Source organism: Xiphophorus couchianus, chromosome 2, assembly GCF_001444195.1.
Source record: "Xiphophorus couchianus chromosome 2, X_couchianus-1.0, whole genome shotgun sequence".
Lineage (NCBI taxonomy): Eukaryota > Metazoa > Chordata > Actinopteri > Cyprinodontiformes > Poeciliidae > Xiphophorus > Xiphophorus couchianus.
In genome coordinates this window covers 2,840,666-2,866,998 of record NC_040229.1, presented here as the reverse complement: position 1 = coordinate 2,866,998, position 26,333 = coordinate 2,840,666, and the positions used below count along the sequence as shown (strand labels likewise).

Genomic DNA, 26,333 nt, shown 5'->3' with positions numbered 1-26,333 from the left:
ACAAAAAAACTAATCAATGATTATCTATATCGACTAATACAAAACTTTTATTGTGAAAGGTTTTCCTGCCATATTGTCTTTTGAACTTTGTAATATTTGTCACATTACAACCACATAATAATGTTTTAGTGGGACTTAATGTGATTTAACATCATTATGAAGCAAAAGAACATAAATACATGATTTTCACATTTTCTTTGAAAAACTAAATCTATAAAGTGCGTCTTGCAGTTCGTCAACTTGTAGAATAATTTTTTCAGCAATTACATAATTGCTGAAAAAATTACTTATAAATTACTTATCACTTATAACCAGGTAAAATATTTTATAAGTGAAATAATCTGCCAGTGGAACTAGAACTATTTAATATTATTGACTAGAAACAAGCTCCTGTTTTCTGCTGAAGTTACCTGTTAGTGCAACTGAACTAGACAGTAAATACTGGCCAGATTTAGTGTTTTGCAGTTCATTGATGCGTTTTCTTCCTCTGAATCTGTATTTGGGACACATTCATAGGAAAATTGTAAACATGATGCAAAGCGGCTTCATTTCCCTTCTATAGATCCAAAGTAAACGATAAAAGCGAGTGTGATGAGCGCTGATTGGGTGTTTCTGCTCCGGAGCTGCAGGATCCATGTTTACATGCAGCGCTGCGTTAAAATGGAGCGAGGGACGTTGGATCATAAATCTGCGTTGCTCTCAGGTCTCTGGGCCCTTCCAGCCCAGTTTAGCCTAAGCGAGGCCCTCAGTGCACATCCAACCTGACCCAATTAAATCCAGAGTAAAGAGGAACCATAGCCCACTTTGATCAGATGCAAACCAAACTCAGGGAAACTCTGATGCAGCTTCACGATGATTTCATCTCAACGCTTCTGACAAACATGAAAAAGCCTGAAAGCTGCATTAGCAGTCAGTTTCCGGAGGTGGCAGCATGATTGTTGGACCGTTTTAAAGTGAAAGTTGAATGTTTTCCACTTCCCTTGGTGAGGGAAGTGGAAAACATTCAACTTTGTTGAACCCTTGGTGAGGGAAGTGGCTTCTCTGTGGCGTGAAGCTTCGTAGATGAATCAACGGGAACTGAGATGAAAGCAACGGATATTAATGGGTGAAAATGATTTTATTTACCCACTTAGCTGGTGATTAGCATGGTTAGCTGTGGTTGGTCTGTGTTTGATGAGACGTTCAGAGGAAACTGAAACTGTTTGGACAGATAAATCCACTGGTTCCTTTGTGAATTCACCAATAAACTGAATAAAACTCAAATATTTCTCCTGATTTGGCCAAATATTGGTTTGGTTACAGATCAGAAACATGCAGCAGATTGACAGGCTAAGAAAAAAGTTTATTATTACAGTTTGACTTTATTTCTGTAATTTTTATTGTCACATGACTTTATTCTGGTAAAATTACAACTTCATTCTCAGATTATCATGAGATACGACTTAATTCTCATAATATGATTTTATTTTCGTGATATAAATAAAAGTAATCGTACCACTTTATTCTTGTTATTTTGACTTTATTCTCTGAGGTTTTTTTGTGTTTTTACAACTTTATTTTTGTGATATAACTTTATTTCCACATCACAACTTTATTCTGCTATTTTATAACTTTATTTTCATGTTATTACAACTTTATTGTCTTACAACCTTTTTCTGGTTAAATTTGACTTTATTAACTTTATAGTTCCATAATATATTTTTGGGATATTAGGACTTTATTTTTGTAAAAAAAAAAAAGCATAGTCATACGACTTTATTCTGGTAATATTTTAACTTTGTCATGTTATTTTATTCTCATATTACAAATTTATTCTGATAGTAGGACTTAGTTTCTGTTTGACTTTATTCTCATTCTATACTTTTGTTATATTACGACTTAATTCTTGTAATGTGACTATTTTTGTAATCTAATTTTATTGTTATAAGCCTTCTGTTAATACTTTTATTCTGGGAATATTAGGACTTTATTCTTGTGTTGTTTCAACTTTATTGTCGTACGAGTTTATTCTTATGATAACTTTATTCTGGTAATATTACCACTTTCATATCATTTTGACTTTAATGTTTTTTTCTCAATATTGTGACTATTTTCATAATATTTTATTTTGGTGACATAACTTTACTGTACAACTTTATTCTGGTATTTTCCGACTTTATTCTCATACTATTGCAAATTTATTATCGTCTGACTTTTGTGTTTGTTAAATTTGACTTTATTCTTGTAATTTAAATAAAAGTTGTAGCCTAGCCGTAATACTGAATCGTAGGAATGCGAATCATTGAAAGTTCAGTGATGAAACATGAGAAAATTCACAAACAGAATTTTGAACGGTGAAAACTTTCAGGTTTTAGTTGCTATGTTACAAAATTATTCATAACCTTTAAATTTTAAAGTCACATTTTGTCACATTACAACCTCGGACTGAAGCGAAAGGCTGATTGCGTGTAATACTGCGTCAGAGCGCCCCCCCCAGGCCGATGGTTAGCGTAGCATCGTTCATATGGCGGTGCCTCGGTCCGCCCCGGGTCGGAATGTTTTCGCGCTGCAGGCGCTCCAAACGCGGCGGACGGCTGCAGACCCAGTCAAACGCAGCGAAGATGGAGGACAGATCTTGGCCGCTCCACTTTTGCAGGATGTAAAAGTGGGACAATCTGTTCCTTGGATGATCTCCAATTCTACTTTCCGGGGACCGATACACTGAAAATATATCTATACACAAGCTCTGTCCTACATTAGAGGAGAGTGAGGGAGAGACTGACGGAGAGAAGTGACGAGTTAAAGGTCTTCATGGCGCATTGTGCTGGGCTGAAGGCGCAGACAGGCAGCGTAATGTTTCACAGATCATTCAATGAAAGGAAAGCAGATATTACTTTACATTAAATTACTTTACCTCAGTTTGACCTCTATGTGGGGAAGATAAAGAACTGCGACATGCAGAAACAGGAAGTCGAGTCATTGTTGATCTTTTTATGAACCAATGATGTCCAAAGTTTTTGCCATTAGAGCCAAAAATGTCAAGATAAAATTACTTAAGGGCCACATTTTGTTCTTTATTAAAACTGAACTGTCTTTAGACATTTTTAAAAATCTATTCAATAATATACTAATTAGACAATATTTTCATAAAGCATAGAAGTTTCATTTTTGTAGAAGAGGAATTTCTACAAAATGGTAGAAATTCCTACAAACTTTTGAAATTTCTACAAGTTGTTGATCTAATTCAGCCAACAGTAACTGAATTAGATCAATCGTTATTGATGTAATTCAACCAATAATGGCTGAATTAGATCAGGTTATTTTCCTCTGATAAATATTATTCACAAACTACCTCCATTCCTTCTTCCAGGCGGCCATGTTTGTTTACTCTCGTTTCCCGTCTGACGTCTGAATTTCGGTGATTCGGTCCTGCAAACATTTTAAGTTTGCAGGACTTTAACTACCACTGTGTGTTTTGGTTGGATGGGACTGAATCTGAGCCTCAGCCAGAGGCTGAATACCTGCTACATGTGGGCCTGTTCAGGGTTTATGACAGCAGTAGCTTATCAAATTAAACACAATGGCGCCATAAGGAGCAGCAGTGGTGATAATTCAGGCACATAGAAGAAGTTTAGTTTTGGCTGAGAAGCTGATGATGATGTTCAGGGACCAACAGCTGGGATGGAGATGCTGTCGCTGCAGAGAAAAGCAGCTAAATTAGGACAAATGAAGTCCTGCTTCTATGATTTCTGAGGGAAGTATTTCAGGAGGTTAATTACCCCAGTTATTATAGTTTCCACATAACTTATTCCTTCCTTTTCTGATGTTATAGTTTCATTTGGCCTTCACTCTCACCTTCCTTTCTGCTGCTGTAATCCTCTTTCTGCTTGAATCTGACTACTTTGCTTTATGCAAACTAAACTCATGTTTCTCTCCTGTGATTCCTCCCATCACTTTTACATCCCAATTAGTTTCTTCTGGCTGCTCTCTGCCGCTCCCTGGCCTGACTTGCGAATGCTCGACTCTGTTCAATATTTAATGAGTCTTTGTTCATAAATCAGCCGCCTCTATTCCCTCCTGGGCAGCGTGAATGATGGCATTAAAAACCAGAGTGTTAACAAGCCATTCTTAGTCAGCTTTTCATGAAGCTTTTGCCAGAAATTTGATGCCTTTTAAAAATCCAAATCATAATCACAGAAATCCAAAAGGGATTTTCAACGAAAAAGTTCCTTTTTTGCTGTATATATCTCATCAAGACATTTTTGGTGGTAATATCGCATCTATATTATTCTAATATTATGACTTTATTCTCGTAATAAAAAATAAAATCTTAGCATGGCCGTAATTTCTGTCAGAGCCATTAAGACCACAACCCAATTTCAACATTATATTTTATATTATTTACATTGTTTGTCTTGTTTCATTTTGTTCGTGTTTTTATTGTTTTAAATAATTATTTCAAACTAGAGAAACTGTAAGAGGAAACAGAACTGCTGTCTTCACCCCCTTCAAAATAAGAGCATGAATGTAAACATCTTAACGACTTGAAGAATTTGTAACATTCAATAATCAAAACTTCAACACCTGAAACACTTCATTCACCTGAAAGTTTACAAAACAAGCTATCTGTAATTTATCTGTAAAATGTTTACCTAGGGGATTTACAGATTACAGATTTACAGACAAAGATTTTTTTTTAATCTTAAATGTGAAATGTTTTGTTTTTTTTGCACAATTTTGGCCAGCTTCTTACAATGATAATGTAACAACCAGTAGCCATGCAGAGCCAGGAAGAGGAACCATATAACCTGTGATGTGTAGCTGTACCAACATGATTGTTGGACAGTGTTAACTTTCGGTGAAGTTGCTAAGTGCTGAGAGGATTAACTACAACTGTGGCCACTGATGAAGAGCAACGGTAAAATATTTTTTTAAATCCCCGTTTGAGGAGTTTTATTAGACCCAATCACCTATCTAGCATACAGTGGATCCCAAAGGTGTAAGAGCAAAATCTTACACCAATTACTAAATTAGTTAATTATTTCAATAATTGATTCATTATGATTAATTATTTCAGCCCTAGCTGATACTAAATTAGTTTTATTTTATTAACTTACAGTTTAAAATGAACATGTTGACATAAAAGTTTATTTTACAATGAGCAGCTGAGCATCAATCAACCATCCATAGATGCATCAATGTTGTGTTTAATGAATATGAATACAGCACTGTACTAAATCAGTATACTTCATTATACCTTAGTAGAATATTATATTATATTTTTAAAAGTAAAAATTGGTCTTCTCTCTTTGGTTTCCTTTAGGAGATAATTCCTCAGATGGAAATGCATCATTTTGTTTGTTTATTCTGACTTTGTTTTTTTTTAAAATCTCTGTTCCTCTCAAATTATTAATGCTATCTCTTTTAACAAAACTTTTTTGAAAATGAAAATCAAAATGTCTCATAAATTTTTTATTTTAAGTATGTGCTTACGTTTGCCACCAGGTTTATTTTTTTCCATTTCATCTCCCATCAGATTTTTTGTTTCTGTTGAATTTAACAGGACAATTATCAAATTAAAGGTGGGAAAAGTTTTTAAATAATTCATCAAGGTTTAACTTTTTAATATTTCAGTCTGGGGTTTACACCATTGAGCCGCTGGCTGTCATTTCCTCTCAGCTCAGCGTTGTTGGACGAGCCAAAAACCTAATGAAGGTTAACGAAGCAAAGTCACAGAATCATCGTCATCTTCAGCAGGACTTCCTCCGCCGCCGCTCATCGCCAGTGGCAGCGATCAGCGTCTGAATGACTTAGATCGCTGTCCTGATTCCAGTTGTGTCTCTGCGGGATCCATCCGTCCATCTGTGCTTTCTGATACGGCTGGATTCAGAGCGTCGGCCTGCCAGTCACATACTGGGAGATCCCCGGCGTTTCTCTTCACCAGCCAGCCGGCCGTTGGCGCCGTCTGGACCGGCGCCGACAACGAAAATACTGCACCCGGACCAAAGAGAAACCAGGACACGACACGAGCAGGCACCAGGATGTGAAATGGGATGTGCAGTGAGCCAAAAGCTGCTTCACATCCTGCCTGTTGCAGCTTGTAATCAATTTCTCCCCAACATTTTCTATCTGGGTTGAGTTAACAGGAAGACATCCGAGTCCTTGATCCACAACCGCCTGGTATGTCAGCACGGATATTTCCCCGTCATGTCCTGAGGACAGAATATCGTCTCCTGATTATGGAGAGTTCAGGTCACATGCAGGACTTCATCAGCTGAAATGGAATAAAATATTTCCAAAAGCTGCAATTTAGCAAAAACAGGTTTACACTGAATAAACAGAAAAATAATGAGTGCAGCATGTCTTCTGATCCATCCATCACGTTTATTTGTAGAGCATATTTCAGCAACAAATATGCTCAAAGGTTTTTGCATCATATAAACACAAGTCAGAAAAACATCAACCAGTCACCAACTGAGAAACCAACAACAAACATCACATTTTCTCCAGTCCCACCAACAAAATCATTAATATCCATCAATATGTCGGTCAGTCTTCCAGTGATCTGCAGCTTTAACCAGCTGGTTTTAATCTCGATTTAAAGGAACTCAGTGTTTCGGCTGTTTTGCGGTTTTCTGGTTTGTTCTAGATTTGTGGTGCATAGGAGCTGCATGCTTTAATTCAAACATAGTTAAAATGTCATCATTTATATAATCCAAGTATATTCGGAGTCTTGTGGACAGTGAATCTGTATACTGGAAAGATCTCCAGTAGCAGTCAGTCTGGCAATGACTTTGAATAAGCCTCTGACTGAAGACTGTTGCTGTATGAGAATCTGATGACTGTCCTGACATGCTAAGAGTGTAACATCCAGACAGCAGAAACCTCCATTACGTCCTGAGATATTCACCACAGACTATCAGACTGTAGGGTTCGACCTCTCGTCTAAACTGAGGAATGCTAGCTGCCAGCACTGCTAGCACAGCCAGCTGTATTCAGGTTGCTATGGGAACGGCCAAAAACCAAAACACACAGCAGTTTCTCACTTCAGGCAGGATAAGTCTTACATGGACAAATGATTAGAAAACATGGCCGAAACCGCAGTGGCTGGACTTTACTTGGAATACTGAAGCCATTTTGTTCACAAGATCATCAGTTCTCAAGTTGAGTTGAGTAAATAAAACAAACGGATCCATACCTTCTGTTTACAGTTTGTGTTGAAAACTGTAAACTTTCATAAAAACAGAATTCATAGTTGGTGTGCAAAGGGCAGATAAAATGCAACAATTTCTACCCATCTTGGTCTGAATTAGCAGTCATTTTGACTGCAGGGAATTTAGTTCAACAGCAGGGGGCGCAATGGGAAGAAAGGCATTCCCATAGTATGCTGCTGTCACAATTGTTCCACAATTAGGATGTTAGATGTGTTCAAAGTGACTTCAGTGAATTGCATTTAGGGGTATCAGAGTAAAGGTGGCTTAATCCAGTTTATTACACATTTTTAAAAATTTTATTACTAACGAATATTGAAAACTTCCCGTTCACTCAACTATACTTTGTCCAGCACATTAAATCATTATGAAATACACTGAGGTTTGAAGTTGTAATGTGACAAATGCTCAAGTTTTGCAAGGCTGTGTAAACGGCGTTATTTATACTGAGTGGCAGCAAAAACACTTTATTTTACTTTACATAATGTTTTTACTTCCGTTACAGACGTCCTGATCGTTATTGTGAAGCTGCCCAGACTTTGACTCATTTTTCTTTCCTTTAGAAACTTTTATGTAGATTTTCTCATGTGGTTTGAAATAAGCAGGAAGGAGAGCGAAGAAACCTTCACTTAGACCAAAGGTTCCCAAAGTGGGGGTTTGAGCCCCTGCAGGGGTCGCGAGAGACTAAGTGCAGGGTCTCGAAATTATTTTCAGATTCATAGTGACTCATAGCAACACTTGTAAAAACATTGCTAAAGGGTTGATAGATTTTCCATGTTGAGATGACTTCCTGGATGCGGAGCTTCAGAAAGACCAGGAACTTTTAAAGAGACAGAGGTACCATAGTTACTCGACTTTGCTATAAAGTGGAACTACAGTATGTCCCTGGAAAACACATAATACTTCCCCTTTAAATGAATGGAGGGAAATAATTATGTATATTTTTAGGGGGTTGCCAGGTTGCCGGTAGGGGGTCATTAGAGTTTTGGCCGAAGGAAAAGTGGAAGTCAGGATTTTGTTTCCTTCCAGGGACAGAATGACCTTGGCTGAAACCGTTCCATAGAATATAATGAATATCATCAGATGTTTATTTTCCATTTGGCTTCTCCATTACCACCAAGCAGGAATGATCTTGACCTCGTGTGATGCCAGATTGCACATCCACCTCACTCTCTTCTGCAAAGAACCTGTGATGCAAATTCAGAGTTTATATTTAGCCTGTCTTCCATCAGCCTGCTGCTCCCCAGTGCATTCCTACTGGCTAAATGTGAAATGTGGACCAGCTCTGTGCTACTTCACATGTGGACTTATTAACATTGCCACTGGCTAGTTTTGCTACTATTGCTCTTGTCTTTTCCATGTTTGATTTACACCGTTGCTAATTTTGTTGACTTTATGTTGTTTGTGAATGAGGAGCCGAAGTTGACTCAGTTTTCTGCCTGTTTTCCACAGCATGTTCCCACGGACGGAGCCGCTCTCATGGGACAGCCATGTTTTGTCCCCATGACAGCTAGATCACTCAGCCCTCTCTGCAGTGACCACCTGCACAGCAAAGGATGCTGGGAAATAATGAGCATTTTTATTCCAGTCAGGACGACAAAGATGGGGAGGATGAGGAAGAAGAAGAAGAGCAAAGGCGAGGAAGTGACGAAGGCCTGTGGAGCAGGGAGAACGGAGGACTAGAAGGACTGGGGGGGAAGGAAATGATCGGCGGACGCCAGGCCTGGGAAGGGAAGGGCGGTGAGGCGGTGAAACCGGCGGCCATTGTGGTTGGCAGACAGAGAATGGACCGACCGCTGAGACCCGGTAACCTGGACAACCGGGGCATTGCCCACATGTCCAATCAGGCACAAACGCATCACCACGCTGCTAACAAGCTGCAGCAGCAACACCTCATAGCGGCAAAACGGCGAGCGCTGATGGAGCGCAGCATGACCGCCATGGCGCCTCATGAGGATGCCTTCCTGACTATGATGGTGTTCCGCATCGGGATCCCTGACATCAAACAGACAGTAAGTGCATCTGAACCAAAACGGGTCCAAAACAACGAGGGATCCACCAATCCACTTTTTCACTTCTGATACTGATATACCGATCCGATACCAAGAAACAGCTGAACTGACATAAGACGATTCTTTTTTTAAACATAGAATGTGAACAATACATCAATAACATCTACTGCAATAAACACATAATATCAATAGATAATACAGCTGATAGAATATTCAATATATATATAATAATCAAGTTTGGTGGAATCAACTAACTCATTCATTCTTTGGTTACCTAGCAACAACCTGCTGGGTCAATTTCCCCCTGACTTTGGTTACCTAGCAACAATCTGTTGAGTAACTTGCGCAGCAGCAGTTTAAGGTTTCACCACTGTGCCTCATTATTGTGGAGTGAAAATTGTTGATAAAACAGGAAAGGTCACACCACCAATTTTTAATATTTCAGAAATTTAAAACAAAAGAGCTGATCAATAATTATCAATATTGACTTATATTAAACACATCGTGATAAGTTTTTCAGCCATCATGTTGTTCATCTAACAGACATAAAAGTACTGAACTACAAATTTATTTCATAACTTCACCAGTACAGCACTTAAATACATGAATAGCTTCACAAGCTTCTCAGGCTTGGTCAAACATGAAAACAAGACAGCTTTATTTTTTTCATTCAGTGTAATTAGGAATATAACAGCAAATGTAAAATAAATAAGAAATAAACTTACAAGAACAACAGGTTGAGTACCTTGGTCAAACATGTAAACAAACTGCAACAATTAGTCATTCTAATCTAATAAAATAAATAATAAAGCATGATGTCACTCAGAGCATAAACCATAGAAATAGAATGAATAGATCTGCCCTCATGGATCAGGCATATTGTTATTGATATCTAGAATTTTTTTTTATATTGGGACTGATACAAATATTAATATTGGATCGGTGTATCTTTAAAACAAAAAACTGAGTTCAATAAAGACGTGTTAAAAGTTTGGTCTTGTCACAAGCAGGCCGCTGACTGGAGGTCTTTCCAAAAGAGGAAGTAGTTCAAGCCGAGTCTCTCTGGTATTACTGCCTCAGAGAAAGATTCAGTTTAATTTGACACTATAACAAATATTAATATAGCTGCTGCACAGTAATATTCATCAGACACATTACCATCCCATCATTTAAAAGACAAAAACAAACCTGTGAAAATTCAGATCATTTAGTACAGGAGGACAAAAACTTGTTAATGTTTAGTTTGACAAAAATCCCACATTTAGCAGAGTTGCGTAAATATTGGCACTAGCAAGTATTTGTTCTTTATGTTCATCAGATTTTTAAAGGATTTTAAAAAATTGGTAATCCATGACCAAACAGTCATCATTTGATGGGATACATCCATCCGTCCATCGGTTGGTTAGGATTACCCAAATAATTCTAATAATTTCCAGAAAACAAAGACAGAGAAATATTCTGATAATTTTTATCTCTTTGTTAAAGAAAAGAAAGTAATTCCTTACACCAGGTGTGTAAACATAAAAAAGCAAATGGAAAGCAGAGCAAACCTCAGCAGCAGAGAAGAAGTGACTCCATCAGTCAACATGGCAATGTTGGAACCTGCGTGGGTCACTCACAGCCAATTAGCTCCCACATCTGGAGTTAGCATCACTTCACACTTCCTGCAGCTGGTAGCAGGTGAGAACTGGCAAACCCACACACAAGCAGCAGCAAGGTGATGAAACCCCACCCACTCTGCTTCCAACTCCCTCAACATGCCCAACGTTCTTTATGTCAGCTAATCTGCCCTCAATATAACAGTAATTGCTAATTATCTAATAGGGTTTTAATGAGTTTGGGAAGAGCCAAGGAGTGAGAAACATGCAGAGGGTTTCTGTTGTTCTTCAGTCTACATATATGCCTGAAGAAAAGGCAGGAAGGAAAAGCTGCACTCCAATTAGATTACAGTGCTGCAGAAGGTGTCACTGTGACATCCAGGCTGCGCCATAACTACGGGCCATCAGAAGTAAACACACACAGTCCCCACAAACACACTTTACCTCATTCATACACACACCGTCCCCGTAAACACCCCGTACTTTTATGTCTGTTAGATGAACAACATGATGGCTGGAAAACTTATCACGATGTGTTTAATATAAGTCAATATTGATAATTATTGATCAGCTCTTTTGTTTTAAATTTCTGAAATATTTAAAACAATTCATACACACACCGTCCCCGTAAACACACTTTACCTCATTCATACACACACCGTCCCCACAAACACACTTTACCTCTTTCATACACAAACACACAGGCTCAGGTACGTCACCGCATACCTCCAAGGGACTTGGGAGGCATTGCTACGGCAACGGCTGCCTGCCTCCACTAATGAAACTGTTGCCATGCCAATAGATTTGGCCATACTATGAGAGCAATGCTGAGCTGTGCAGTTTTACCTACAGAACTGATGAAGCAGAACAGCTGCGAGGGTCTGCCCACCAGACGGCAAGTTAGGATCAACTTAGATTTAACAGAAAGGGATTGTTCTGAGAAATTTTCTGAAAATCTTGGAAATGACCCACTTTGGAAAGTTTCAGATTTGCTAGAAATATCTAAGAAATGTTGAGATTAATATTTCTAGGATACACGAGAAAATTTGAGTTTGAAAAATCAAAAATTTGCAAAAAAAGAAAAAACCTAAAATTTTGAGATTCTGAGAATTTTATTTACAGAAATCTTGGAACTTTCTGAGTTTGAAAAGTCAAACATTTACTAGAAAAAAACTGACATTTTTTCAAGAAAAGAAACTTGGAACTTAATGAGTTCAGGTAGAACACAGGAAACATCCGAGGCCAGAAAAAACAATGAGATATTTTCTACAGCAGTTTGTTGTTTTCCTGTAGGAGTTGGTGTTAATTTGACACTTTCTATACAGAACAAACGATAAACATTCATATCTGCTCCTCTTTATTCTAACACTGTAATAAGTGTAGTGTGAAAATAAAAAACTTCACTGCACCAAACAAAAGGATGACAGCAGTTATTTTATAGAAATATTGTATGGTTGTTAATTATTTAAATCACATTAAATTCTGCAGAGATAATATTCTCTTTCATTCATCACAAGCCGTCATGATGATTCACACATTTACACATCAGTAGTTAACAGGATAACAACTATGGACACATTTATGTTTAAATAAATTATATTATTTATATTAATTATATTATGTTTAACAATATTTAGTGTGGAAGAAACTGACTGAAATATAATAAGATAAAATGCTAAATAAAGTAAAGTGAAATTAAATTAAAGAAAACAAGATATATTGAGATAAGATGTATTAAGATAAATAACATACCAGAATAAAGTAAAGATAATAAAATTTGATTAAGTTCCATTTAATGAATAAAAGGTGGATAAACACCACTAAATGTAGGTCAGTCTGTTACAGTAACACGTTTCCAGGCTGGATTCATCTGACCACAGCAGCAGTAGATTAGCTGATTTAAACACCTGCTCTACTGATGATCTGGCAGAGTTGGTTTGTGGGTCAGTTTTGTTTCAAACTGAACCAAAACACTGAATTCTGCAGCACATCTACATGTTAAGGTTGTCAGAGTCAAGCTAGCATTACTGACCTACTTCCCTCTCTGATTGTTTAAAATTAAAACTTTTTAAAACTTTTTCCTGACCTGATCTGGTTGTCATAGTGATGACAATAGCAAAGCACTGCGTCCCATTTTCTTTTTTATATCGGGTACATTTTTAGCACCTTGTGTTGACAACTTAACAGTTAAAACCAACACAAGTCATCATCAGCAACCAGCTTTTTACACACATGACGTCACATTGCACCATGTCTATAAAACTGAACCCCTCCACTGTGTGTGTGTGTGTGTGTGTGTGTGTGTGTGTGTGTGTGTGTGTGTGTGTCAGCGGTGCCTCCAGTTTGACCAGGACTGCACCGTGTGGAGCGCCAAGCAGCAGATCGTCTGTTCGCTTGGCGAGTCCCTGTGGGATGTCTACAACTACGGACTCTTCCAGCCGGCTGGAGAAGGACGAGATGCCAAATTCCTGGAGGAGGAGCGCCCCCTACGGGACTATGCACGCACCTTTGAGAAAGGGGTTCCCTACCTCGAGGTAAGGACTTAGGTTACTCATAACCAAAAATTGTAGACGACCAAAAAAAGTATTTGGTAAAAAGTCTATGCAAGTACTGAGTAACTGAACAAATTATCAATCATTTAGTATTGAAAAATTACATCAGCAGATGGACCAAAACATATTTCTTTGGAAATTGTGATATTTTAAGGACCAAAATAAAATTGGCTTATATGAATAATGACATAAATACAAAATAAAATCAGGGTTTTAAAAAACAATTATTTAAATATTTCTTTAAAGGTTTTATATTTCTTTCAACATGAAATTTAGGGAAAACTGCAGGTATGTGTCTGGCGAATTTTTAGTTACATTGGGTACATGATCCAGATATTTACTCAAGTAAGAATAGCAATGCTTCATAATAAGGTAACTCAAGTACAAGTAAAAAGTTCAGCGTAGTTAGTTATGGAAGGTTGTCCAGGTTTTTGCATTAGTTTCCTTTTCTCAAATGTTGCATTAGTTTCCTTTTCTTATTGTTAAATCTTGACCTCTGACCTTAGTTGAGGTAGTGAGTGAAACTTTAGATGAATGAAAATTATTTTTTTTAATTGACAAAAAGCACGCTTTAATATAATAAGCCATAAATTATTTGATACAGATTTGGACCTGGTTGTATTCTGTAAATGTAAACAAATAATTTCTGGTGTATTTGTTTAATATAAGCAGCAGTTATTATGCCTGAAAAATGATCTATAAAATGTAGAAATAATCTTTGAAGAACCAGGAAACAGGCCTAAGTTTACCTTTAGGCTCAGAATTTCAGAAAAACCAAGAGAAAAATCTGTTCATTTTTATTTAGTTGTATATTTTATCTCATATTATCCAAATTACGTATTTAAAATGCAAAGTACATTTATTAGTTTTGAGTGATTGGTCAGCAGAGAAGTATAAAGTTGCATTTGTAAATCCCACAGCGCCATCTGGTGGATGTTGTGGTTCAAACCAGATCCACTGACCAGGATCCAAATAAGCTCATACAGTAGAGAGTCAGGTAATGTCAGTGTTGTATAAAGTACTGAAATCTCAGAGTCAAGTAAAAGTATAAGTACCTCTCCAAAATATGACTTTGGTAAAAGTCCAAGTCACTGACTGAAATGTTACTTGAGTTAAAGTCTTAAAGTATCTGAAACTTCTTGTACTTAAGTATGGAAATTACTGTAAAAATGGATGTACTCAAGTAATGTAATGAAAAGTACAAGTAAAAAGTAAAACAAAGCAAATGCAGTTTGAATGACATTTTTTATATTTTGGTAAACTTGTCAAATACACTTAAAATAATGTACCCAACCAAGTGCAGGCAAAATGAAACCTGCTAATAGATATACCTGCAGGCATCATTTAGTTAAGAAAATTAGGTGCTTTACCTATAGCACAAGGTTAACTTAACCTGCTTTACAACTGAACCAGCTTCTTAGTAAACCCTCCAGGACAGAAAATACTAAGTTTTTGTAAGCCTTAAGTTTTCCCTTCAAGTAAGGTCAGTGCTGAAAATGAGAAAAATAAATAGTACAGAAAATGCGGCCAACATGAAGAAAAAGAGCTGTTACGATTACTCTACTTCACAAATCAGTGAATCAGTCAATGCTACAGTCAGTAGGTGGTGCACACAACTGGTCATTATGCAAAAGAAAAAAAGAATTGGGAGGGAAATGCAGCTTATTGGCATCTGTAAACCTGGTTTTGAACTTGCATGCCTTTCCTATATTCGTTACATTTAGTCTAAATTGCTATCGCTATGGTTTCTGTCCCCCCTTGAACAGAGGAGTCTAGGTAGCCTGCTACAGTCAACATTAAGCCTAAGCTAAATACACCACGTATGGAACTGAAACAATGCCAAACAAAGTTCATTTATGGTCAACGTTTCACAATACAGTAGTGCCTAGTGACCAAGCTATAGTTACTGAAACAGGAGGATTATAACCATTTCATAAGAAGTTACCTCGATGTGTTTCTTCACGTTGGACGGGGAGTTTTTGTAAGATAGAATTTCCACATCTTCGGGCAGGAATAACATAAACTGCATGCGGTACGACGAATCTTTAACACCCACGAAAGAGTATATTGTGTTTAAATAAGGCCATGGGCTCTCATCACCAGCTGGTGGTTCCCCTGGAGCCGTGTCCGACGTAGTTGCAGTCGTTGGTCTCCGTCTCCTCCTCCATGTGGCTGCTGCTGATTGCGAGACTTGCTTTGTGTTTAATGGGAGAAGCGAAACAGGTGTATCCTATTGGAGGTGATGAACAAGCCCAGGCAAGCAGGCTACGGACTTTGTTTGGTAGCCTACTTGCTAATTGCTAATCAGTAGGTGGGGTCAAAACACTTTGTTTCTCTCTCTCGCTTTTTTGTAACGAGTAACTAAACCACACATTGAAAATGTATCGGAGTAAAAGTACGCAATTAAGTTCGGAAATATAGTGAAGTAAAAGTGAAAGTCATCAAAAATTTTCATACTTGAGGAAAGTATGAAGTACTCCAAAATATACTTAAGTAAAGTAGTGAAGTATTTTTACTTCGTTACTATACAACACTGGTTATTGACACCTTGTTACTCAGTAATATTCTGCAGTTTATCTAGGTACAAACCCTTTACATACAATTTGAGCTTTTGTGATGCATTCGGCATTAGATATTATTAAAATAAAGTTTTGTGGGGCGTGCCGTGGTGGCGTAGTGGTTAGCACGACACACATTTGGAGGCCTTGAGTCCTCGACGCGGCCGTCGCGGGTTCGACTCCTGGACCTGACGATATTTGCCGCATGTCTTCCCCCTCTCCTTCCCTGTTTCCTGTCAGCCTACTGTCATATAAGGGACACTAGCGCCACAAAAAGACCCCCTGGAGGGGTAAAAAATAAAAAATAAAGTTTTGTTTGGAGGTTTCTTATTTATCCAGCATGCGTAGTTGTTCCTTCAGATTTTAAATGATTTTAGAAATAAATATGAATGAGGCTGATCCTGCTGTGCAGATGGTTACACCTATTATTACTGAGATATTTACCTAAATAAAAATAATCTCCAAGTACCAGTTCCCTTTAAAAATACTCTGCAAGTTCTAGATACTAGTTCCAATTAGATACAAATATGGGAATTTACTGAATAGAAATGTTAAAACATTTATGTACAAACTCTTTAGCTTGCCACAATCACCAATAAATCAATTATCTACATGATGAAATTAAAATGAGCACATTCATTTTCATTTGGACATTTGTTAAAGAGACGCTCCCTTTTAATTTTGTTGAAGATTCGCCATTTTAAGAAACGCTGCAAACATTTGACATCTAGCACAAACTAAACAGCTTGCACTTCCTGCCCCTTTTGCCAATTTTCCTTGTCAAAGCTGGAAGGCAATTTCGATTACAGATACTTCCTAATTCATTTTAACTGTTTATTTTTGACATTTAAAATGTATTTCTGGTTCCAGTGTTAAATATTATTTAGACATTAAAGTTCTTTGGTCTTTAAATGAGTTTACTTGCATTATTATGCCGTTATTATTAGTTCAAGTTCACGTTTTTTCTTTTTTTCAGTCATTTTTTTAACTTTTGAAAGTCAATATGAAATGAAAAAAATACACAACACTGAAAAAAATTAAGTAGTACAGGTTAGATAAAAAAAATTGAATTTATTTCAATGACAAGCACACAAAGTGTGGACTGAAACAAAGTGACGATAGAAACAAGTATATTACATCTTCACTTTTTTATACATAAACATCATCAAAAACAAAGCAGCAGAATTTTTTCTGTATATTTTCTAAAACATGTACACATAGTATTTTATAGTATTAAAAATGGTCTCAAAATGACAATATTATCTTTTATCGTAATAATTTCTGAGACAGATTATCGTCCAGTAAAATTTGTTATCATGACAGGCTTAGAAACTCGTGTGATTAAGTTATTTTTCTTCCCAAAAATGAATCTAAATGTGAAGAAATGAATCACAGTCCTGTTCTGGCAGCTTTGAGTGGGAAGCAGAGATTCGCTGCAGCACACAGGAACAGCGGCCATTTTGTCTTCATGAACCAGGCTCACAGTTTGAAAAGTAGATTTTTTTTTTAGACATGACTCATGTTTTTCACACATATCTGATGCTTTTTTCCCCCCTCAGTTTCGGTATAAAACCAGAGTTTACAAACAGACCAACCTGGATGAGAAGGCTCTGGCTAAGCTCAGCACCAAGGTATTTCTTCTTCCTCAGTTCTTAATCATGTCTGATAGCAGCTGCCCAGCGGTCTGTAACCTGGCTCTGCATGCAGGCCAGCCAGAAGAAGTTTCTGGAATACGTCCAAACTGGAGCGATGGAAAAAATGGCAAAAGTTCTGGAAAAAGGTCTGGATCCAAATTTTCATGACCCTGACAGCGGAGGTGAGATTCTGATGATTTACTGATAAAATCTGAAAGGTGTAGCATGATCTGTATTCAGAGTTGTTATGAAATGTGAAATATTTTGGATTTTTCTTCCAGAGACGCCGCTGTCGGTGGCGGTGCAGTCCGGCCTGCCGGTGGACGGCGTCCGGCTGCTGGTTCTGGGCGGGACCCACATGGATTTCAGGAGCCGTGACGGCATGACGGCACTGCACAAAGCTGTGAGAGCTCACAACCACGCCGGACTGCTGGTGAGAACATCGATACACACACACACACACACACACACACCCACGCACTCAGAACAACCATAACTCCTATGAGCGCAGCAGTTCCACCAGCTGTTTGCTAATTGCTGCTGGCTAGTCTGAAGGAGCTAGGTGCAGAAGAGGAGCTGCGCCTCGAAGGCGGGGCTAGGTCCTCCCAGGCGTTTTGCACAGATGAGTGGTTGCCATGGAGATTACAGGATTTCTCAAACATGAAAGAATCAAAGAAAAAAATCAAACTACTTTATTTGCCTTGTTTTTTTTTTATTTCTTGTCCCGTGAGTTCGTTTGACTCAAGAGATTTGGCTCACGTGACAAAGAGTTTTCTCTTTAGAGAAGCGTCTCATCATCGTCTTCGTCCCTCTGTCCTGTCCTCACCAGGCACTTTTGTCCCTTGGAGCGTCTCCGGATTACAAGGACCGCTGTGGCCTGACCCCGCTGTACCACACTGTGCTGACAGGGGGCGAAACGTCCTGCTGCGAGACGCTGCTGTATTACCGGGCGAAGCTGGGCACCAGGGACGAAAACGGCTGGGATGAGAGCCATCAGGTAGCTCCGTCCAGCCAATCAGCTTCCTGCCTCTGTGTCTCATGTGTTTGTCGCAAAAGTTACCTATTATGCTGTAGGGTAGATCTAAGAGTTTAGGATAGATCTATGGCCTACACAAAGCATGTTTTGCACAAAATCATTCTTAGATAATAAGATTTTAGTTGTTTTAAGGCCTCCTGTCACTTTAAAGCCAATAAGTTGCTGCTGGCCACGCTCCAACTCAACGTTTACACACGCATGTCAAAATGGCTGCAAACAGATACACAGTTGTACAACCGTATATCTTTGAAAAGCAGAAATGTAGCCTCCTGCGCAACAAACAAGAATGCAGAAAGTGGTTTCTGGATGGTAAGTAAACAACAAAACTCTTGTCTTTTCCAGCAGCCATTGTCCAGCTGAAGCTTGGCTCTGGTTGCTAGGTAACAGGCAGTGCCTGCTGACTTGTGACGTTGCATTCTGGAGGTTTTTGAAATGGCTCATTTTCCAAACACCAAAAAACATGAACTTATTTCCAAAAACAGCTATGTTGTTTTTGTTTTTTTTGGTGCTTGCTCTGTTTAGAAGCAGCAAAAACCCAAATGGAAGAACAGAAACGAGCAAAATGTAAATTTTACACTATAGATTCCTTTTCAGGGTTTGTCTTTTTCTTATATTCAATCAGGTTTATTTGCACATTTCAGCAACAAGGCAGTCCAGCTGAAGTGGATTTTAAATCTTCACAGCAAAAACATCAAAATCTCTTACCAAGTATTTTTGGTCTAGTTTCTAGAGAACATTTGAAATAAGACAAAACTAACTTACAAGTAAAACCAGCTGGCCAAATGTGCTGGAATTCCAGGTTGCTAGGTAACAGGCTGGGCTTGGCTGGGGTTGCTAGGTATCGGCGTAGTTCCTGTGGAATGTGACTCAATGTTAAAAAGGTTTTTGAAATGGCTCATTTTCCATCAGAAAACATGAACTTATTGCCAGAAAATGGCTGGGAGTTTAAAACATGCAAAAAGTGAATTTAGAATATTAGGTCTCTTTTAAACATTTTCCATTAAGTGAAGCGATGCACCGCCATCTGATCTGTGCGTCTCCCACATCCTCACTCGTTTTCATTCTCTCCTCTTCCTCCTCTCTCCATAGCACAGGGATGAAGAGGAATTTGGAATGGAAGAAATCCATAAGGTACCTTTCATTCCTCCATCTCACCGTCCACCCTGTCAGAAAGTCATTGACGTTCTGATCATCCACATGAGCAGAAGCGTTTCCGTTCTCCTGCTTCAGCCCGGTGCGGCTCCTGCTGACGGAAATATTTCTGCTAAATTGTCCACAAACCTTTAATTTTGTCACATTTGTTTCGTTACAACCACAGACTTTAGGTGCCAGACCAACACAAAGGAAGGACTCAGTATCTGTGAAGTAGGAGGAAATGTTTTCTAGAAAATGTGGCGTGCATTTATGGAACGTCTCGGGTTCGGTTTGCTCGTCTGCAGACTCAGAAACTCAAGTTTAGCAAGTGAACAGTCATTTTCAAGCCTTTTCCACAAACTGCTAGTTGGATTGGGTTTAGACTTTGACTAGGCCGTCAAACCTAAAGAATCTGCTTTGATCTAATCCAGGGATGTCCAAAGTGTGGCCCGGGGGCCATTTGCGGCCCTTGGAGTAGTTTCTTGTGGCCCCTGGACACAGCTTAGGAATGGGTTAAATGGTTCTGCAGCCATTAGAAAAAACATTTCAGTCAGTCGTCATGTTTTTGTTTGGCCTCCAAGTTGAATATTTTTTTACATTCTTCTTTTTCCTTTTTTGTTATTAAAAATGTTTTTTGTAAATCACGATAGTTTTATAGTTTTATCTGTACTTCATAAATCATGCTGTTCTGGATGTTAGTTGTAAGTTTTTAGGCAGCTGCAGATTAAAATGAGCTTTTCTGGCTGTTTCATCTTCACATGATGTGTTTATTAATAAGCATTGTTGCCTTTATGAGGAATAAATAAATCAGTTTGACCTGATGCAGATGGAGACTTTGTGTTTTTCCCTTTGAAATTTGTAATAACTAATTTATACCTAAAACAATTTTGTTTTGATTTTATTTTACATACAGTAACTTTTGCTCAAAAACAGACTTTAAAAAATCAATAATTAAATTGCCGTAAATTCAGTTCCCATTTTGTTTCTGAATAAACGTGAAAATGATTTCCTGACCAAAACGTTAGAGAACTGCGGTGAGTGTCTGAGTCGGTGTTTTGTTTTGTTCTGTCACATAAACCATAAGTAAAGTTGCGGGGTGTGAAAAGTTGCGGGGTGTGAAAACTTCTGCTGAATTTAAAGGTGCATTTCCTGCTCTGTCTCCGTGTGAAGCCACTGTCACTGTGTTTTATTTTTATTTCATTTTGGCTGCATTTTGCCATATTTCCTTTTTCTGTTATTTTTTCTTTTGACTGAACAATTTTGGCCCAAGTGGCAAAAAGTTTGGACAGCCCTGCATGTCCAGCTGCTGATTTTCTGTTTCCTGTTTTGCCAACTAATTTAAATGTAAACGAAGACGTCAGATGTGTAATTTACTGGTTATGGCTGCATCTCTTGGGTTCAACCTGTTTTTGTTTGCACTCGTAACACTAACAGTTTGCTCCTATTTCTGACTTTAAAAGGCTTGCCAGAACGGCTTTGCTCAACACTTGGAGCATCTGCTGTTTTATGGAGCGGACACGGCTTCTCAAAACGCCTCAGGGAACACTGCACTTCACATTTCAGCGCTCTACAACAAGGTGAGATTGAAACAAACTGGAGCGGAGACGTTGTGAAAGCGAAGAGCTTTACAGCGTGGATTGTTGTCCGGTACAGGAAAGCTGCGTCCGGGTTCTGCTGTACCGGGGGGCCAACAAGGAGGCGAAGAACAAACATGGCCAGACTCCTTTTCAGGTAAACGACTTCATCCAGTGAGAGCTGACACTTTATTAGGTACACTGAGCCTCCAGACGGACTTTAATTCTTCATGGCATTAATCCAACAAGCTCCCAGGTTTTATCTTCAGCATCTCTGAAGCCGTTAGTTGTTGCTACAAGACTGAGCTAATTGATGAGCAACCGGCAGGTGTACCTAATAAAGTGGCCAGTGAGTGTGACTTTAATCAGAAAAGGTTTTTTGATTGGTTTGATTTCTGTTTGCAGGTGGCTGTGATGTCAGGTCACTTTGAACTTGGAGAGATTATTAAAAACCATAAAGACATGGATGTTGGTACGTTTTATTAGTTCAGTTTCCAGTAAAGTTAAATTAAAATCAATAATTTGGGTTATTGAGCCGGAAATAAGAGAAAAAAGATGCAGGCTCATTTATAAAATCATATTTTCACCATGTTATTCATTCATTTATAAATGTCACAGTTTCAACATGTTTAGTTTATAGCTAATCATTTAGCTGCTAATGAAAAATGTGACATTTACAAATGAATGGTGAAAATATGAACTCTTATTCTGACAGGCTAAATAATCCAAATCATTGGTTTTAATTTTGACTTTACAAAAGCACCAAATAAACTTTCTCACATGTGTTTAGCTACACGGCTCTCCTGGGTCTGCCTGATTTCTAACTCATGTTTCCTCCTGACCTGCTTCACCTGGCGCCTGGTCCGTCGATAAAACCCTCCCCATCATGTGTCACATCATCAGTTCCCTTTTTAGAGTCACCAAAGTTTGTTCCCAGGCGAAAGGAGAGCGTCCACACGCTGCCTCTCCCCTCGCTCCATTCCCACCCGCTGCTGCGCGCCAACAGCGACAACACCGTGACCGGTTCCGACCCGCTGATCCTCCCCGCCAAGGCCGCCACCAACCCGGGGCAGGTACTGACGCCGTTCAGCTGGTCCGCCCGGCCCGTCTGTGTGTCGACTGATGTGGAGCGTCTGTGCAGGGCCAGCGCCGGGCCTCCATCGGGGTCAGGAGCTCCAGCAGCCCCCGGAACCGAACCCGGTCCCCGTCCAGAGGCAGAGGAGGCCAGAGCGATACGGAGGAGCGGCACCGGCAGCCCAGAGGCCGGCAGGGGTAAAGCTTAGAAACTAGAGGAAAAACTAGAAAATAAGAAGTTAAGTGTCTAAAATGTTTTATCTGTATTTTCTTCCTTTGCTACAAATTCACTGAAGGAATGCAGTTTCTGCATTTTAGGAAATACAATGTTCATCTTCTGACTTACAAAGGAAGAATTTAATTATATACTCACAGCTTTATTTCTTTATTGTATATAAATGGTTAAATGAAAAATCTGGAGAATTTGTCCATTTTTTTTATCCGATGAATCAGCAGAATAATTGATTACTAAAACAATCGATAGTTGCATCCCTGGAATAGAGTATGTGGAGATGTGTCCTTCAGGGCTCTGGTTCGGTCCAGTAAGCGTTTGTCTGACCCACAGGGCGGCACCGGGCGGCGGTCAGATGAAGCGGATGTACAGCGCGGTGCCGGGCCGGGTTTACGTCGCCGTCCGCTCTCACTCCGCCAGCGGAGACAGAGAACTCTCACTTAACAAAGGCGACAAAGTAAAAGGTGAGGAAATAAAAATTCACACATGAGGAAACAGAAGATATAGAGAGAGGATCCTTCAGCCGGTGGAGGATGAATCATCAGCGCAGGGACTTTATAATGATCTCACTGTTTGTCGCTGCATGTCATTAGCAGATTTACAGTAGAAATCATCACAGAAACAATAAGAGCAGAAAGACGGATTTATAAAAGCTTACAGGGGAAGTAATGAGTCTCTGTGCAGGACAGTAAAGCATTATTAGGCCTGTTACAGTAACAAATGTTACTGGACCATAAATCATCCCAGAAGTTATCGCAACAAACAATAATGTTGTTGTTTCGAGACCATTTTCCAGAAATATAATGCTAATAATAATAATAATAATAATAATAATAATAATAGAAGAACACGTTCTCAGAGATCAATAAACTTTAAATTCTAATAAATATTACAACAGGGAGAAATTTTAAATATCCAATACAAACAAACAAAATGAATTATGAAGTCTGTGCTAGTTGAGACCAAACCACCAGACTGAAGACTTTATTATGAAGTTTTTGGTAGAAAGAGAGAAAAACCAAAAAATAATTCTCTAGATTGTTTCTAGCTGCTTTTTGAAAACTCACTTGATTTATTAGTTGCTGTTTTGAAAAAGAAATAGTTAAATTTGTTGCAAGTCGTGTTTCTAAATAAAAGTGGTACGAAGGACCTTTAAAGTTGCTGAATACAGCGACAGTCATTAAGTTGGTGCTCCGCCCATCCCCACATTAGGCCACGCCCTCTGTGTATCTGGACTCCGCCCACTTTAGTGGACGCTTTCTAAATTTCTCTGGGGTTTTGCTTTCACAGAAGGATTAGTTACACTTTGATGTGGAAAATCTGCTAAAGCAGAACTTAGACCTCCCAGATTATGAATTAAATCCTCAAACTGCGTGCTGCTGAAACCGCGGCGTTTAAAGAGCCGGGGGCCGAGGAGCGGTCCATCAGACAGCTTTTTAATAGGAGCTTCACTTAAAAATATATATTTGCTCATGATGTTAAAGAGGGAAAGTCTGCTGTTTATGTTTATGCTGTGTTGATTTTTCAGATAAACATCCAACTGTTAGATTTCTCTGGAGCTTTTTATGAAACGTCTAAACAGATCATTTGTCTTTAGATTGGACGGTTGGGGTCTGATCAACGTAAACTACATTCTGCCTACATGGACATGTGCTGTAAATGTTTGTCCATGCTTGTATAAACATCAGCATGTTTGTTCCTCAGTGCTGAGTGTGGGAGAGGGGGGCTACTGGGAGGGAACGGCGAGAGGACGCACCGGCTGGTTTCCCTCCGACTGCGTGCAGGAAGTGGCGCCGCCCAGCAGAGAGAAAGGTAAAATCACACAGGATGTGTCTGAACCATCGCTCAGCTTATTGTAAACATAACCTGGAAGGGTTTGATTCACTTAAAGCCGAACAATAAAAAACTGTTTGCATCTTTTAATAGTTTCCCACTGATAGAAAATTAAGAATATTTTTTCCTGCAAATCAATAATATTCAATGTTAAAAAAAAGAGTTAAATATCTGATACTCATGGTGTCATTTAATGAGCTCATTAAGGAGTCCGCGGATCCTTAACGTCTTAAAATGTCTTAAATTCTTTTGTAAACTGTAAGTTGGCCTTAAATATGTTAATCACAGATCTTAAATTTAGTCTTATAAGGACTTTTTATTCATATGTTCTATGTAATTTTTTCCTTTGATGAATTTGACTGGCATCCAATCAAAATATAATTTAAATCAATTATTTGAATGTACAGTTTATATAAATCTTTATTAAAAGACAGAAAACAAAAATTATGATGAAAAATTTAAGATTCAAAAATGTTTGTTTTTTTCCCCTCTCTTATTCCCTCCAACTCTCGGAGGCCCCAGAGCGCCCCCTGGCGACCTCCAGGGGACCACGGCCCCCACTTTGAAAATCACAGTTTTGGATTATCTTGTAGATGATTCTCAATTTTCCACCAGAACCTGAAGTCACAACATTAAATATAAATTAACCAGAAAACATCTCTTGGTCTATTCCAGGACAGAAGCATATTTTATCCCTGATAAGGAAACGTTTTCCCACGCTGAGAACAGTAGTAGGGTGTAAATAAACGTCTGTTAGTTTTTTGATGGGTTACAGAAACGTGATGGAAGCTGATGGCTTTAATTGGACGTTGGTTTCTTCTGGATGTTTCAGAGACGCGGAGCGAGAAGGCCAAGAGGAAACTTTTCCGTAACGTCACAGTGGGAGCATACGACGGTACCGATGGGCCAAGGTGAGACAACTGGGAGCACTGGGGTGATTCTCAGAGAGTCCAGTAGGAGTCCAGTCAGAACATGAACAGGGAAGAACGAAAACACAACAAAGCCGCTTCTCTGGTCGCACCAGGGCTTAATTTCTGCTTCTAAACAATCTGATTGGACGATGGAAAAAACTATTGTTGTGTTCAAGTTGTTCTAAAAGCAGTTAGCCTAGCAGTGAAGCTATGCTAGCCTAAAATAGCATCAGAATGCTAAACATGAAGCATGTAGCTAATGTCAGCGTTCAGATTTCTAAAGAAACTCTGGAAAGATGAACTTTTTCCAACCTGATGGCTGAAAAACAGATGAGAAGATATAAATATCTCTGGTATTAATTTCATATTTTATGTTTATTCAATAATTTAACAGTAAAAAAAATTTTTTAATGAGAATGTTGCTTATTTTGCTGGTATATACAGTACAGACCAAAAGTTTGGACACACCTTCTAATTCAATGGGTTTTCTTTATTTTCATGGCTATTTATAAGGCAAGAAATCCCACTTATTAACCTGACAGGGCAGGTTGACCTATGAAGTGAAAACCATTTCAGGTGACGACCTGTTGAAGCTCATCAAGAAAATGCAGAGTGTGTGCAAAGCAGTGATCACAGCCAAAGGTTGCTACTTTGAAGAAACCAGAATATAAGGGGTATTTTCAGTTGCTTTACACTTTTTTGTTTAGTGCATATTTCCACATGTGTTATTCATAGTTTTGATGCCTTCAGTGTGAATCTACAATGTCAATAGTCATGAAAATAAAGGAAACTCATTGAATTAAAAGGTGTGTCCAAACTTTTGGTCTGTACTGTATATTTTTGCTTAAAATGTGATTGATTACATATCCAGCTATTAATTCTGTTAAAATTTTAATCAAGTCTCAGCACTGTAAATCATGTTGCATTAAGTCAGGAAATCTGTTTCTTTATTTCTTTTAACTGTCGAGATTTCAGAGTTTGTCCTGGCTGTGTGG

General features: G+C 38.6%; 1 protein-coding gene across 10 annotated transcripts in view; it reads left to right on the top strand.

Moving 5' to 3' along the window:
* LOC114157694 (SH3 and multiple ankyrin repeat domains protein 1-like) overlaps positions 1-26,333 on the top strand; it is a 54,236-nt gene that overhangs the window by 5,969 nt on the left and 21,934 nt on the right. For 5 of the 10 annotated variants that reach the window (XR_003598234.1, XM_028038883.1, XM_028038862.1 and 2 more), the window contains 15 exons: positions 8,643-9,202; positions 13,131-13,334; positions 17,470-17,541; positions 17,618-17,726; positions 17,826-17,977; positions 18,374-18,541; positions 19,670-19,711; positions 21,175-21,291; positions 21,368-21,445; positions 21,694-21,760; positions 22,192-22,361; positions 22,430-22,560; positions 22,928-23,058; positions 24,299-24,406; positions 25,260-25,338. Coding sequence is in view for 8 of the 10 variants with exons in the window: in XM_028038883.1 (XP_027894684.1) it covers positions 8,747-9,202; positions 13,131-13,334; positions 17,470-17,541; positions 17,618-17,726; positions 17,826-17,977; positions 18,374-18,541; positions 19,670-19,711; positions 21,175-21,291; positions 21,368-21,445; positions 21,694-21,760; positions 22,192-22,361; positions 22,430-22,560; positions 22,928-23,058; positions 24,299-24,406; positions 25,260-25,338 (2,084 nt within the window). In the remaining 2 variants the exon portion in view is untranslated. Of the gene's footprint in view, positions 1-8,642; positions 9,203-13,130; positions 13,335-17,469; positions 17,542-17,617; positions 17,727-17,825; positions 17,978-18,373; positions 18,542-19,669; positions 19,712-21,174; positions 21,292-21,367; positions 21,446-21,693; positions 21,761-22,191; positions 22,362-22,429; positions 22,561-22,927; positions 23,059-24,298; positions 24,407-25,259; positions 25,339-26,333 lie in introns of those variants that run through there. The other 5 variants (XM_028038882.1, XM_028038873.1, XR_003598228.1 and 2 more) reach the window with 3 other exon arrangements.